The sequence below is a fragment of the Trichoplusia ni genome, chromosome 10, assembly GCF_003590095.1.
Source record: "Trichoplusia ni isolate ovarian cell line Hi5 chromosome 10, tn1, whole genome shotgun sequence".
NCBI classification, from domain to species: Eukaryota; Metazoa; Arthropoda; class Insecta; order Lepidoptera; family Noctuidae; genus Trichoplusia; species Trichoplusia ni.
The window spans coordinates 4,960,891-4,976,832 of record NC_039487.1 but is presented as its reverse complement, the minus strand read 5'-3'; the positions used below and the strand labels follow the sequence as shown (position 1 = coordinate 4,976,832).

The 15,942-nt window shown below is 34.7% G+C and overlaps 1 protein-coding gene and 1 non-coding gene across 2 annotated transcripts in view; both read left to right on the top strand.

Moving 5' to 3' along the window:
• LOC113498010 (rho-related GTP-binding protein RhoN-like) overlaps positions 1-15,581 on the top strand; it is a 34,826-nt gene extending 19,245 nt beyond the window's left edge. Inside the window, exons 2-6 of the mRNA XM_026877886.1 lie at positions 3,932-4,019; positions 11,180-11,289; positions 12,072-12,206; positions 13,119-13,262; positions 13,560-15,581. Of these exons, the coding sequence (XP_026733687.1) occupies positions 3,932-4,019; positions 11,180-11,289; positions 12,072-12,206; positions 13,119-13,262; positions 13,560-13,640 (558 nt within the window). The 3' untranslated portion in view covers positions 13,641-15,581. The remainder of the gene's footprint in view (positions 1-3,931; positions 4,020-11,179; positions 11,290-12,071; positions 12,207-13,118; positions 13,263-13,559) is intronic.
• Trnaf-gaa lies at positions 10,072-10,144 on the top strand. Its single transcript has one exon. It is a non-coding gene; the product is annotated as a tRNA-Phe (tRNA).
• Positions 15,582-15,942: the final 361 nt, after the last annotated feature.

Genomic DNA, 15,942 nt, shown 5'->3' with positions numbered 1-15,942 from the left:
TTATGTTACTGCAAATAATTCAACGCGTTCAATAAAACACGTAGCATGTCCAACCACCTTGTTCATGTGCTCAGTAGAGCTTTTGTATATTGGAAAAGAAAATACCGATTATTTACAAATATTCCAGATAAATTCCGCTAGGAAAATATCACAAAATGGTTGCAGATGAAACAAAGCGATTAATTGCCGATAAGTTTCGATAAATACATTTTCTGTCAAGTCTGTAAAAGTGAAGGTAGTTCAATAGATTTCTGCAGAAGGCTGTATAAGGCATGTAGGTATTGACTGTCTTTTTTCCCGATGGGAAATCATCAAATGACTCCTTCCGATTTGGGTTCAGAGTGTCAGACTCCTACTGACGGTAACCCTTTCGGACAATCCCGCTGGCACAACAGAGGTATTGACTATCTGCATCTTGTAACTTGGACCAAACCCCTATGGATTTGAACATCACGACATCGCAACAAACTCACTCTATCAAAGTTAATCTCGATAGAAATACTTTTGAATCTAAATAACAGTATAAGTTCTGAATACAAATCACAATATTATCATCCAATTTTTTTAAATAACTTTAGTTTTACAAGCTTTTGTCAAAAAGTATAGATTATTACAGCCACCGAATAATGATACACTTTGAGGTTTTAAATTAAGTATCTGTCTGACGCTAGTTTCTACCTGAAAATAAAAGGGATAGCAATATACTATACAGCTTATAAGCGGTAGACGATTACTATTATGACATGAAGATAGAGACGCTAATCTTACGTCAACAAGGGCTGCCAGACTGCCATACCTTATGGCCGGACAGACCAGCCAGTAAGAAATTGAATCCTTGTGTCGCGGGGGTTTCACAAACACTCAATCTTATACACAAAGACACCCAGACATGACGAGACACTCTGTTACTCTGGCAAGTCTCTTTGTCTTTGACAAGTCACGTGACTTTAACCTCGATATATTCGATCGAAATCCCCTATGGTATTCTGTATTTATATGGAGAGATAATTGTTGAAAACTGAAAGGAGTAGCCGTAGTATCCACGTACATTACATTAAGGGTAAAAATAATACATCAATTTTTTGAATTTACAATTTTGTGAACCATAAATTATTACTTTTTAAACTACACCGATACGGAATCAGAGGAAACGCGCTGGAATGGTTAGAAAGCTATCTAACCAATCGGCAGCAATGCGTAGAATTTAAAAAATTTGAGAAGCAAGAAAAGACTTTGTATCGATCCCCATATATTTTCAATAATTGCGGTGTGCCACAAGGTAGCATATTAGGACCCTTGTTGTTTTTGATATACATAAATGATATACCCAATGTAACTTCACATAATTGTATTTTATATGCCGATGATACTACTATTAGTATTCAATCTCGTTCTCAAAACCTATTACAGTACCAAGAGGAAATTAATAATACGTTAAATAACATTATAGAATGGTTGAAATTAAATAATTTACATATTAATATTAATAAAACAAAAATGATCCAGTTTCAAACATACAATAGCAAAAATTCCCAAATTCAAGTAAAATATAAAAATGATAGTATCGAAGAAGTTGATAACACTAAGTTTTTAGGTATTATAATAGACAAAAACTGTAATTGGAAAGCGCATATTGACGGTCTTTGTACAAAAATAGATAGATTTGTTTTTGTTCTCTATAAGATATTAAACGTGGCCGGAATTGAAGCAGCCATGTGCGCTTACCATGGATATGTTACCTCAGTCCTCCGTTATGGCATAATAATATGGGGTAATTCTGTAGATACTATTAGAATATTTCGCGCCCAAAAAAGATGTATCAGAACATTATGTAGAGCACAACAACTAGATAGCTGTGTCCCACTTTTTAAAAAACTTAATATTTTACCTCTCCCAGCTCTATATATATTTGAAATTTGTGTCTTTGTTTATAAATATCCCTATCTATTTGATAAACATAATGATATGGTTTCTAGGCCAAGTAGAAGAATACACAAATTGTATATACCTCAACAGAGACTGCATTTGTTTTCCTCCAATGTTTTTTGTATGGCTATTCGTATTTACAACAAGCTACCTGATTATTTTAAATCTTTAAAATTTACTATATTTAAGGCAAAACTTTTTCAACTATTAAATGAAAAATGTTATTATTCAATAGATGACTATTTAAATGACAAACTGTGACCTTTTAGCTTATATGACATGTACCAATTCTGTTTTTCTTTTATTTCTTTTTAATTTTTACTTATTGTATTGTTACTAAAACCCCGTTTGCGATATGACATTTTTCTATTTTCATTCTAGACTTAATAATATTTGGACGCTGGAAACAGTAGAATATTATGGACTTTATTTTATGTAACACCTGTTGTAACAATATTCTTCCAAATAAACAAATTATTATTATTATTAAAAAAAAAAAACGTATAAATCTTCAAAACGTATTCACAAATGGTGTTGGTACTTTAGTTGGTGAAAGTTTTTAAGATTAACATCTCAAGGGTGAAATGTGGGCTCGGGACCAAACCCGAACTTAAAAGATTTCCTCACGCTACCTAAATGCGGCTTGCGTGAAATATTAGGAAACTTCACTTATTTATCTGGATGCCGTATATCTTGGGAACCAATTGAACCGCTTTAGTTAAAATTTACTTTGAAACAGGATTTATTGATATAGGAGAAAAATCAATAGACACTGAATCGTCGAATGTGATTCACAGAATCTCTAACTCTGTTTTACTCTACTACAGAATAGCTATTTATAGATTTATCATCTTTCATTTGATAGTCCGGTCCAATCTCCGCCTGCTTTAATAATTTGCTCATCTTGCCGTAATCAGCCATGGAAACATTGCCATTACCGAAATATCTCAAGAATATCTTGAAAACATGACGCGGTGACAGCTGTTTTTTATGTTTGTTTTAAAGCTTTCGGTTTTGGCTCTACCATGCATGAGCATTTTCGATTCATGAGCATTTTTCACCTTAGTTTGCTACGCATTTAACCTATTTTTGGGCACAACCGGAGTTTTTACTCATGAGCTGAGGGACGGTTGCTAGTCGAACACAGACTTTTCAACTTAATACTTTTTACTAAGCCTTTGAACTACTAAAGCAACGAATCACAGCTCTATCAGAAACCAGTATCCATATAAAGCTACATAGTATACACTTTACAGCCATGTATGAATCGAGCATCTAAGTATGACTCACTGCACTTAATGCCGTATGTTGGATAGTCGGTATAACTGGATCTGTCTCAAGCAGTAACCTTGTTCCGTTGATTTCGTAACGGTATTCATGTGACAATTTAAGTTTTGGTCCAAGGAGGTTCACTTATACTGTATTGGAATTACTAAGATGCGTTATTAATTCAGTATGATAATATCTGTGTGAGGTTTTTGTGTTATATCATTGTTATCGAAGATCAAATTAAGATTAGAATTGTTTATATGCTTAAGCTTAAGAATCATCATTAACCATGCTTGTTTATATATTTATCTAACTAGCTGTTGCTCGCGACTTCGTCCACGTGGTTAGAAGATATAAGTTAGGAATTTTTGAACAGAAGCCCTCGAAGATGAATAATTTTCCCTGTTTTTTCCACATTTTCCACTGTAACTTCGCTCCTATTAGTCGCAGCGTGAAGGTATAAAATCTTTCTCGTTTAATGGTCTATTCAACACATTAATTTTCAATTTGAACCAGTAGTTCCGGAAATTAGCGAGTTCAAACAAACAAACAAACTCTTCAGCTTTATATATTAGTATAGATTTATGTTTTAAATTGGCGGGTAGCTATGCTAGCTTAGATTCAAAAATACAACTTGATGACAAAATGATGCTTTTCAAGAATTCTACGTCCAGCTAGGATTAAAGATACAAAAATCTCTTTTAGTGTTATTAACATGTGACTTTTGTCTTCCCAGGCGTACACACCGACGGGTTTCGAGAAGTATGGCTGCACCTGCGCAGTCGCAGACTACAGAGTCAACTTCTCCGTATGGGATACGTCAGGTAACTGTTCTATGATATATTCTTCTTAGACATCTCTTATCATCTACTTAAAGCTTAGTAGCATAGTAGTTATGCACATGTTTTCATTATTTTCTATTCAACGATGTTATTTCATACCTAATTTGATTTTTTGTGCAATGTACTAGAGAAAGGCGGATTTCAACGGGCTGGCTTCTCAACTTTGCAGTAATGTTCTGTTTTTTTAAGATTTCTTCGATCCTGTGGGTTTTTAAATTTTTCCATAATCGCCGTAACATATTCCAATACCGGTCTCACTGTTCACCTCGATTTGTATTTTCATTATTTTTTGTTTTTGCAGAATCCGAAATATTTAATTTAATTAAAAGTCAGTTCAATTTTAACAGTCTATCTCCATTCTTGAGATACAGCCTGGTACACGAATGGATACACGAACTGTCCAGCCTTAGCAACAAGGTTCTACTTTTACCCTAAGTACGTAGCCCAAAAAAAAAGGAATAACACACAATCAAATCATCTTTACAAAAACATATCCTCTAATCAACACACTTTACATATAAATTCAGTATTACAAAATAAATAAAAAAAACCTTTTACAACGAAGCAAAACGTATCTCACAATATACGAGAGAATCAAATAGGCGACCGCTGCAGTTATGTTGTAACTGTGGCTTGCAACTGGTTGTGGTCGGCCCGAGCGGTAGCTAAATGTATTGCTTGGCGAACAAATTGTGGCGACCGGCGTGCGAAGCTTTAATTCACTGCAATCATTATTGATCGCGCTTAATGAACTTTATGTAATAGTTTAATTTGATAAGGTCTAGTGGTTAGTGCTGTCGTGGTAGCCTTGCGGTTCTATGCATGGAATTCTATGTACGAGGTGCATGGTTCGATCTCAACGCAGGCAAAGTAGTGTGCCTTTCTCAAAGTTATGTTCGTGCTTAATTGTTTTCCCACGTTTTTATACACTCACTTTCTTGGTTGATTGTTTGTCGTTCCGGTTGGATTTCTTAGACTCCATTTTGAGGCACTTCCCGATAAGCTAGCAGGCTGGGATTTTTAGGGCAGCTTCAAACCCGATGACAATGCAATTTACAACTATAAAACCAGCTGGACCGATTTTGATAATAAAATTTGAATGGAGTGAAACTGGAGTGAAAGAAAATGGAGTGAATGGAGTGAATTGAGAGAAACATTTAAAAAAGTGGGCGTTTAGATTTCTTAGATCTATTAATTATTAAACCACTAGCTTTTCGCCCGCGTCGAGGTCGGTTATATCGCGTTTCCAAGAGAACTCTTCAAAAGTGCGGGATAAAAACTATCCTATGTTCTTTCTCAAGGTCAACTCTATCTCTGTACCAAATTTGGTTAAAATTAGTTCAGTGGTTTAGACGTGAAAGCGTAACAGACAAACAGTCAGACAGACAGAGTTAATTTCGCATTTATAATATTATTATAATATTATATAGCAGGGAAGCAGGAATAAGACACCGTTTGACCCTGTGAAGGAAAAATTGTGAGGATATCTGGATTCCAAATATTGTAATCTCAAATCGTCAAGCCGCAGAGCTGATCAATGCTCAAACCTTCGATATACTGTGCCCAGCAATAGGACCTATGAAGGCTGGTATTTAATTGAATAGTCGTAATTTCTACTCCAACCTAGGATAAATGTTTGTGTGCTGATACTGCTTCAAATTATTTATTCTGAATATAGGATAAAGTTTGAAAGAAAATGACACTTTGTAACGTTGTGTATGAGGTTTAAAACGTTATTAACATAACTATTCCAACTTCGTGGAAAAGTGACTTTGGACGGTATTTTTGGATATAACTTTTCAACTTTTCTTTGAATTCATTTTGTTTAAGAACCGATTGACATGAAACAAACACGAAATATTAAGTGAAGCTTTTCCCACCAATTAAATCGGATAACCCGTGGCTGAACAAAACTTGTACTTAATTATACAACTGATAACAAATCTTCGCACAACTGTTTGACAATCACAATCAATTGTAAATCAAACAATAAGCCCCCTATGTCAGGGGTTTACAACCTCGTAAAAGGCAGCTAAAGTTAGCTTATGTTTATTTATTTAGAGCGATAGTACTTTATTCATGGGCCGAATGTGTTTTATCCCTGTTTTAAGTTACGACCAGCCTTCAAGTTGCATTGTATGTTTGCAATTACATAAATTGGTTTGAAACTTAAAAGTTTAATGCTCTTCGTTATGTTGGCGTTTGACTTTGATGGGATAACCTTAATGAAAGGTAGATTTCAGTATCAGTTATCCTGTTTTATTACAATTCGTTTTAATATTTAGTTTTGTCAACTATTTCCAGCTTTACTCAGTAGTACTTTAACGAAATATAAAGTGATCTAGTAAATGAGCTTAAAAATTGTTTGTAAAAAGTGAATCATAAAGAAAATCAGCAAATCACCCATGAATCCTAATATAACAGTCAACGTATGCAACCTACGTTTAAGTGTATAGGACACAGAAAACGACGTGTCGTTCATTCCATCCCTGCTCAGTATAAGTACTTGTGTGGTTCAGAAATACATACTAGTTTTTAGTCTAGATATTTTTGTGCATGTGACTTGATGGTCTGTAAAATACTTCGACTGACACATGGATTAAGATCCGTAGTGCCAGTGTCGCTTTAAAAAAGTAGATTTGACAAAAGCTGAAGTTGGTTAAGTTTTAGCACGCAAACACAATACCCCCTGGTTTAATTTGGTTGACAAACTTTCTGTCAAAAATCGTACGTGCCTTCCGAAACACGAGCTGGCAAAACTGGCATTATAGTAAAAGTAAATATCTGCATTTTATACTAAATTAAATTAAAATCCCAGTTCAGCTATATTCGGTTATTTATTACGCGTGCGTGCTTGCCAAAGATAAGGCGTGTGGCGAATTGTTGGCGCTATTAGCAATTTTACGCTCCGATGTTTTCGTGGAAATGAAAATCTTTGTGAGGCACGCGATTTGTGTTGTATTGTAGAAATAATAGAGCAATGACACGTAATATGTGGTGATATGACCTTGCGTCAGTCAGATGTATCATTTACTAGTGGTAGCCTGCGGCTGCGCCTGTGTGGATTACCACAATAAATAAAAAACCTATTTTTTTACAGTCGATCAAATCAAACCCTGTGTTTTTACGTCCTTCGAATATGGAACATGTGGGCAAAATTTTCATGATGATCGCGTTACGTGAAAGCGTAACAAACAAACTCACATTCACATTGGTAATTTTAGCAGGGATAGTTTTTCGTTATCCAATGGGTTTTTCCCTTTACTGTAAATAGTAGCAGTTCCATCACAAATGCAACTGCTCATATTTCTCTAACCAAATTTGACTGAACAATGACTATTCAAATTTTAGTTACAAAAATAACATTTTATGAATAATTCTGTCCGAAACGAATCCCATCACGTATTCGGTATCTACATACACACACACACACATACCTACATACATATATATACATACGCACACAGTCACACACATAGAGCTATCAGCATGCATTTAGTTCGTCATCCGATGTTGACGAAGCTCACTGGACGAAACCAAACAAATGCTAGCGTGGAACATCACGTTTTAATACAATGCGGGCCAAAAACAGTGTACCTCAATTAGAATTATTTTGGAAAAAAGATAATGCTGGACAATGTAAAGGCTGAACTGGTACAGAGGCGTAAAAAACATAGGACAAATCGTTAGGTTTTTTCTAAGCGTGTTTTACTTTTTACATATTTTTACGTGAAATAGCTATTTCGTCTTCAAAAAAAATATCATCAAACTTGGATCACTTTTTCATTGTTTTTAAAACAATATTATTATTAAAAGTGGCTTTACATCAAGATCAAACTTCTACAAATAACTTTTAAACGAGTTTTTTTACTAAAATACCCATTAGCAAAAGTTGTAGTGACATAGCTACCTAACACAAATTATGTACCGTCGGTGTTTTTTCATGATAATCTCAATGGAAAAATTCAATTCATCATTTGGTACCTAACACAAGTTATGTACCGTCGGTGCTTTTTGTGATAATCTCAGTAAGAAGAATTCTACTCTCTTGAACTGAATCGTGAAGGTTCCGTTTGCTTATAGACAAGCTGTCTACATAGACCGAGAGACATAGGCACTGACTACACAGTAATCGTTGATTCACAGTTGACGTACTACACGCCAAGTGAAACAGATACAAGCGAACATCATGTACTTGTTACACAGCAGGCCGATAGAATATATCATTATTATTAAATGTACGAAAAATATGCTATTTTTAATGATAATTTTATTAAAAGTCCTGTTACGATGTTTCTTTGGTTTATTGTTAGCTTCAACAGTTGAAAGTTAAATTTGTCATAGAGAGTTGCAAAAGTGAACTTTTATTGTAAACATATAGAATAAATGATTACCGTATTGACGAAGGCGAAGTTTTCGGAAGGCACGTTAAATTGTGGGTCCCGGCTGTTATTCCTACATCTTTAACAGTCGTTACAAGGTAGTCAGAAGCTTGAAAAGTCTGACAACCAGTCTAACCAAGGAGTAACGTGTTGCCCAGGTAACTGGGTTGAGGAGGTCAGATAGGCAGTCGCTCCTTGTAAAACACTGGTACCTAGCTGAAACTGGTTGGACTGGTAGCCGACCCCAACATGCTAGGCCAATGATGATTACCGTATTGACGAACTTAATCATTTTGTCACGGGGTTGTCACAACCATTCTAGTCAAGCACAAAGAAACCGAGACTCAAGACAAGCATTCGTTGATCACTGAAACGCTTGTCTTATTTTACGGGATCATTCGAGCGATACGTCAGTCATTTTATTTATAAAGCGTCAAAAAAACTCATATTCGTCATTCATTCAAATAACCTAACAAAATAATATCGTGCGTCCTTTTATTTGTCCTCAAGTGTACAATGCAAGTACTCTTGGGCACGGGAACGGATCAGTGATTTCAGCTGCCCGATACGTAGCTAATATATGTATATCTGCATAATGTGTGTGTTGTTGGCAGGATAGAAATTAGGGTGTAATACAAAACACACTGCTAACCGATGCTAATTAAAAGTGAAGGCAAATGTTTTGATTTTTTACTTAGATTTATTTTATTACCAGCTGTTGCGAAGGGCAAATCGGGCTAAAATCCTGTGTTAATCTTGGTTATAAACTATCTGTATACCAAACTTCGTTTAAATCCGTTCAGTGGTTTTTGCGTGTAAGAGATTTTACATCAATACATACAAACTTCCGCGTTTATGATATTAGGAGGTTCAGTAAATTAAAATTAATATTTCTGCTTTGAAGGTATTCAACATGTATCGTAAGACACAAATCCTTCCAAAATATCAAGAAGTGATTAATTGTGCTTCTTATTACGTTTTGATATTGGTCTCCTTAAATATTTTTTATTAATATTAATATATTAATTCCGTAGAGTCAGGAACTCTTTATTTTACCCTCTTGCATACTCTTACTGTGACATGCAGACTGCATGCAAAATGTATTCACATGTCGGAATGTTGCTGAAATGTTTGATATTAAGCTAAATCAGTAACTTTGACAATTCTATCGGATACGATGTACGAGCTACGTACCTTACTGGTTATAATGTACGCAATTTATCAATAATATGTTTAGTAATGTAAATTATACTAGTATTGATTAATAAAAATGTTATTCTTTTATATTAATCTAAATTAAGATAAACTAGTTAAGTCTGACTTGTAAGAAAAACAGGTAATTAACAATTTGTTAAAACATTGATCTGAGATAACAGATACTAGCTGTCCCAGCAAACCTGTCAAACAAATTATTTGTAAGGAACAATAAAAAGAGACAAATATGATGTTGTTGTCATACCTACCCAACATGCACACATTTCATGAGAATCGGTCGAGCAGTTTTGGAAGAGTTCAATTTCGTCAACGTGAAAGAATAATTTTATATTATAGAAGATCGGATGTATAACGTTAGTTATGAGATTTGTAGGATTTTCCTGTGGCCGTATACAGGTATGTGTTATCGGATGCGGTATTTTATCTCTACATTCACTGCCGAAATAGCTCAGTTGGGAGAGCGTTAGACTGAAGATCTAAAGGTCCCCGGTTCAATCCCGGGTTTCGGCAGTTTCGTTTTGCATGTTTGCTTATAAAAAAAGCTCACTTTTGTTTCTATACTTATTCATATTATATTCAAAATTTTGAGACTTCACAAGTAGTTTGAAATCGAAAAAATATCCAAAGCGAAATTTTAAAATTTTACGCAGCAACTTTAGACCGCACCGCTCGTAGCGCCATCTATTTACCTTTTCATAATCTTTGAATGTTTCAATTTCACAATAAATATAAATAATTTCAATGTAGGTAATTATAATAATTTTTAATTATATTTAGTTTAGCTATTATACGCAAACTTAAAGATATTCACCTTACCTTTGCAAGCGGCGCTGTGTGCTATTGACAGCTGTTGTCTATGATTGAATAGACATCTCAATCATATGAAACCTGTTTTAGTACACAAGGCATATTAACAAGGGTTACTTAGTGGTGTCGGTAGTAATCGGCCGATAAATGGCCGATTCATATTATCCTAAGCAATTTCTTGACAATAATTGGAAATTCAGTACGGGCGGCACACTTAGCTCAATATAATAATTTTACAATCATTGTGTTGAATAGGAAGAGTTTTAAATTTAATCCAACTGCCATTGATTCATCGGCCATTGTGAATAGCAGAATTGGGGTCCAGGTTATGTATCGGTAATCAACGGGCCACTTACTTATTTCAAGCCACTTTATTAAGATAAAAGATAGTTCAAACAACGAGATTTAAATAATATTATTACTGCCTGTTCTGTGTCTCTAAGTATGAGATCACCAGCCAAAAGCAAGCGTCTCCGTAAATCCTTTGCGTCATGCAAAGGATTGCAAAGATTGTACAGAGCCCCTAGCGGTTATTTAAAGAACCATTTCCCGCCTTTGACAGTTAATAAAGAGATTTTTTTGACGTTTCGTTAGTAAATAAAAAGGTTATATTTATTTTTATTTTAAATAGTAGGTTATTTGAGACAAATAAAAGAAATATTAGAAAATAAATAATAATAATTGTTGTAATATACAACAACGATTTAGTTTTGTCTATAAGTGCATCTTTGTCCCCAGGTACAACAGCATATGACACGGTGAGACCGCTGGCGTACCAGGACGCGAGGGTGTTCATGTTGTGCTTCAACATTGCCGAACCCGAGACCTTGCACAACGCTGCCGCCAAAGTACGTACAAGAAACATTCTCGTATATTTTTTTCTAAGGGTTACAATCAATATTATTGCATGATAAGAAATAAAAATATGACTAAAACCACGTTTTTAAACTAAAGTATTTTTAAGCTAATCAATACCTTTGTTTCTGGAGATAAAGTTGATTGTCCTTTTGCATCGTAAAGGGAAGGAATGGTAATTAGAAAGAAAATAATGGTTAAAAATTAGATACTAAAAATAAATAAAAGTTAACTATTGCCACCATCACGTCTTAAAGTAATACTTTCATGATTGTGGAAACGTGACAGCGCAATACACAATATAGAGCAGCATCCCTCTACCACACCTGCAACTGACGGTAGGGTCGGTAGGTCCCCATTACAAACACTACATTACAAAGAATGTCTGTAGCTTGACTATCAATTACATTTTCTTTGAAAAGATCTTCCCATGGTCTTAAGTAGAGACAACTTTTGCGTTAATAATATACTACATGGAGTATCCTCTTCCCACGCAGCAAACCTACTCGTTACTCCATGTCACATAGTCATAGATAGAAACGACACTATTCCTTAGGACTAAAGTGTAAAATAGAAAAATATATACATGTCAGTTGTCCTGTGTACACCTATCATATGTTTAATTTTATACCAAATCAATGATTTCTTTTGTACAAACTTAGTATCCCAGTGGTAATCGATGATTATCACACAGATCTTGGCTTACATTAACTACCCATGTGTTGTGTTTCACAAAAAACATGGCTCACAATAATGATGACGTATTAATTTCCAGTGGTTCAGAGAAGTTCGGACCCACGGCGGCTCGGCCCCTGTGCTGCTCTGCGGCTGCAAGGCTGACCTTCGGCACGACAAAGAGACACTCACCATGCTGTCCAAACTCAGAACACATCCAGTCACTAGTGAAGAGGTAAAGAGACATTCAATTATACCATGCCATGATATTTTATGCCGTGGTGGTCTAAATGCGAAAGGGGCAAAAGCGTGCATAATGTCTGAAGTACAAAATATTTCGACACTAGGTATAAACATGGTGTAGATAATATGAATACACTATTAATACTACTAGTTGCATGAAAAATATGAATGTAAAGAAACGACTCAATTTAGCAAAGAAATGTCCACAATCCAGAAATAAAATTGTTTGAATCTAATCAATAAAATACAGATGAATTTAATTCCGGCGAGTACAAATCGTATAAGACTTCCGAAATAAACAAATCTTCGCTTCCAAATAATCCCAAATCAAACCTTTTGAACACATGTTCCCGATAATTCAGAGAATCTTGCTTTCGAATTTTTCGATTCCGTATTTTCATTACTTATAGCAATCTCCACATAAAAGGCTGCCTCAACCAATACGATTTAACTTCATTCATCAAAATTCTAATCTAAATTGGAACATCCTGGACATATTTGTGAAATGTAACACAGGCAATTGAAAACTCGGTCGCCAATTCAGACTGGACGTCCCTATTAATTAGAGATCTTATTCAACTAGTTACCATTTCGTGAATGGGTACAGAATAATTGGCTCGCTCCCTCAATGGGTCGAATTGACTCCACGAATCGGCGTGGCATTGAAATTCTTCGGAGCGCGTCTTGGATGAATAGTTGACGTTGTAATTGAGCGACGCTATGATATTGATGTTCAGTAAAGGCGAAAATTGGTAATATTGTAGTTTGGAATTGAGCTGGAAGTCGGACGAAATGATAATATAATACATTTCTGGAGATTAATATCAATATAGACATAAATGCGCGCACACCACAAAATACTTAAAGAAAAAATTATAATTTTCATTCATTGTTTTGTTCACAGGCTCTATCGGTAGCGAGACAGCTTGGTGCGATGACCTACGTGGAGACATCAGCCAGGGCTTCCACAAAAGGCGTAAAAGACGCTTTCGAGGTCGCTGCACTCGCCGCGCTCGGAAAACTAAATAAACAGCAAATGAAACAACAGGTATACCATCTATCGAATCACTGTACACATTACATATTATCTTAATCTTATCTTCCCAATCTTTTTCCCTCTCGTGCTGGACAGCATTCCAAGCGGATTCTAAAGTAGGTACGTAGACGGCCTTGAAGCCACATCAACTGTGGCTGAAAAGTTGAATTATTCAGTTTTATGTAGAGTATTGCAAGCGTTGGAATTTGTTATAAGAAGTAGATTTTATTTTAGTTGTACCCGTTATTTATATTATTACATGGGACCATTATGAACTGACCATGTAATTTTGTACTTGCTTTTCAACAGAAACAAGCTGGCCGTAGCAAAAGCAAGCGCGACTTGAAAGCCGAACTGAAAGGGCGCGCGAAGAGTTGCTGCGTCATGTGATCCGTGGCCGGCCACCCTTCTCGGTGGCCGCACGACTGTTAGGCGACCACCGCCCCCTCTTCTAGAACCCAATCGTTCCACAAGGAACCCGACCGGGCCTAAGTATACGCCTTGCGGGACCCCGACGTAATTTTTCACTGACGTTGTTCTCCATCCAACAAGCGAGAACAAAAATACGACACATGTATTAAGTGTCACTATTTATTATGTTTAAGTGAAATGACTACGTGCGATGTGAAGAAATAAATGTTAATGTAAGTGTGATTCGTTATCGAAAGCCTAATAGAGAACTATTATTATTAATGTATGATAAATTTACAATGGGAGGGGAACGAAGTTCGTTGGACTTTAGGTGAAGGTATCAGTAAATAAAAAGGTGCAATGAAATTATAGCCCTCAGGGTTAGAGCGTGAGCCTGTGATAAAAGTAAAAATAGAAAATTTGCGATGAAAAATAGAATTGTTAGATTGAATTAAACGGCGAGACGACGCTCATTTTGGCATTATATATCATCAGAATAACAAACATTAATGTAAAAGATCATATTAGTTAGGAAGATATATTCGTTTTCATATACATGAACAGAACGTAATACTAAGTGTAAATTGATGTTTTCTATAAGATAGCATTCATTTGTACAGATTGTATAATTGTTGTTTTATGTAGGACCAATGTTGCTATTAATTTTGATGTGGCTTCATTTTTTAAGGCTACGAGTTGAAAATTTTCTTTGTGATATGAATACGTAAATATAACTTAAAATGCACAAAGGTGGACAATACTAAATAAGAGAGGTCCATTGACTAGTTAATTCATGTCCATGTTGCTATAGGTGTTAGTATTTTGTACCTTTACAATAATATTGAACGAATAAATGTTGCTTCTCTGTGGAAAGACGTAGATTCAAGTAATGTTAAGATCATTCTTCACTTTGCGATTTGAAACATTAAATTTCTTTAAATCTCTCATTTGGCTTTATCAAAATTGAATTTTACCGACAATTGTCTATATTGCTTAGTTTGTAAAGCTATTGGTGGATGAGACACTTCCAATGGCCGTAAAATCCTGCCTACCTTCACTAATATTCAGTGGAAGAAAAAGACAATTTAAAGCTAAGTTGTATTTTGAAACAATGTTTGTAGTAATGTTCTACATTTTCAGATTCACTTAAACAGTTGAAATTCTGTCCCGTTTCAATAAGGTCGAAAAACCGAAGCAAAAACCTAAAACACTTAGGGCTTGTTGAACTTCATCCTATTCCTAAGTTATTTTAACCAAAATGTCCGCTCATTTTCATCTTATGAAACCCGAAGCATGAAATAATAAAAGCAAGCGTTGAATGTCACAACTTACAATTAGATTTCGAGTCACGTGACCCGTAACTCAAGGCACAGCCACTCCCATAGTCCCTAGCGCGATATAAAACTAAAAATGAATAATACGAAAATAAATGAATAACGAAAATTTTAAACTAGCTGAATAAGCTGGTTTCGTCCGCATAATTGGTACACTATTAAAATCTTTACATTTAAATCTTCTTTAATTTAAAATCGGTACAACTCTTGTAGTAGGTACCTATATGAAAGAAAATTACAAATAAAATTGAATTTAAAATTTTACCATTGAGTTTTATAATAAATCATTTTTGAGTTATGGTCATAGAGACTTATCCGACATTATTTTTATGAGCGTAATAAATATACATTTAATTAATATTCTTAAATAATTAAATATCCAACTTATTCCACATAAATAATTGTTTGAAAGTTAATAGGACTCGGATTCTAATCAGTTTCTTTGATTAAAATACGGACAAAATTTAATAACTTATTGTGACAAAGTACTTCTGTTTTACACCCTGTAAAATATGTCTTTTAGTAAATTTCTAAAGCACTCAAGACGAGCATTTGAAACCACTAGCTTTTAAAATTAAAGTAATAAATTATTAATCTGGGAACAAGTTATTAAAATCTGAATATTAAACTTCTTAAATGAATTGTAATTTAGTTTTTTTATCTGTTGGCCAATTACTTAACTACTACGTACAAAACTACAAACAATTTGAATAGATTTTGTCGGTGTTTCGGCTAGGCTATTTAGAGAATATAAAAAAACTTTATACTGGCAAAAAATTGTCTCTGATCAATTTTTGCAAATTTTATTTTTCTTCAGACTATTTGATCGGACTTCTTAATATTGCGAATCTGACTTACACTTTACCTGCCAAGATAATCAGGAGCAATCTTGACTGGTATACAATAACAATATTGTTAACAAAACCAATAACATTTATTCGGCCTAG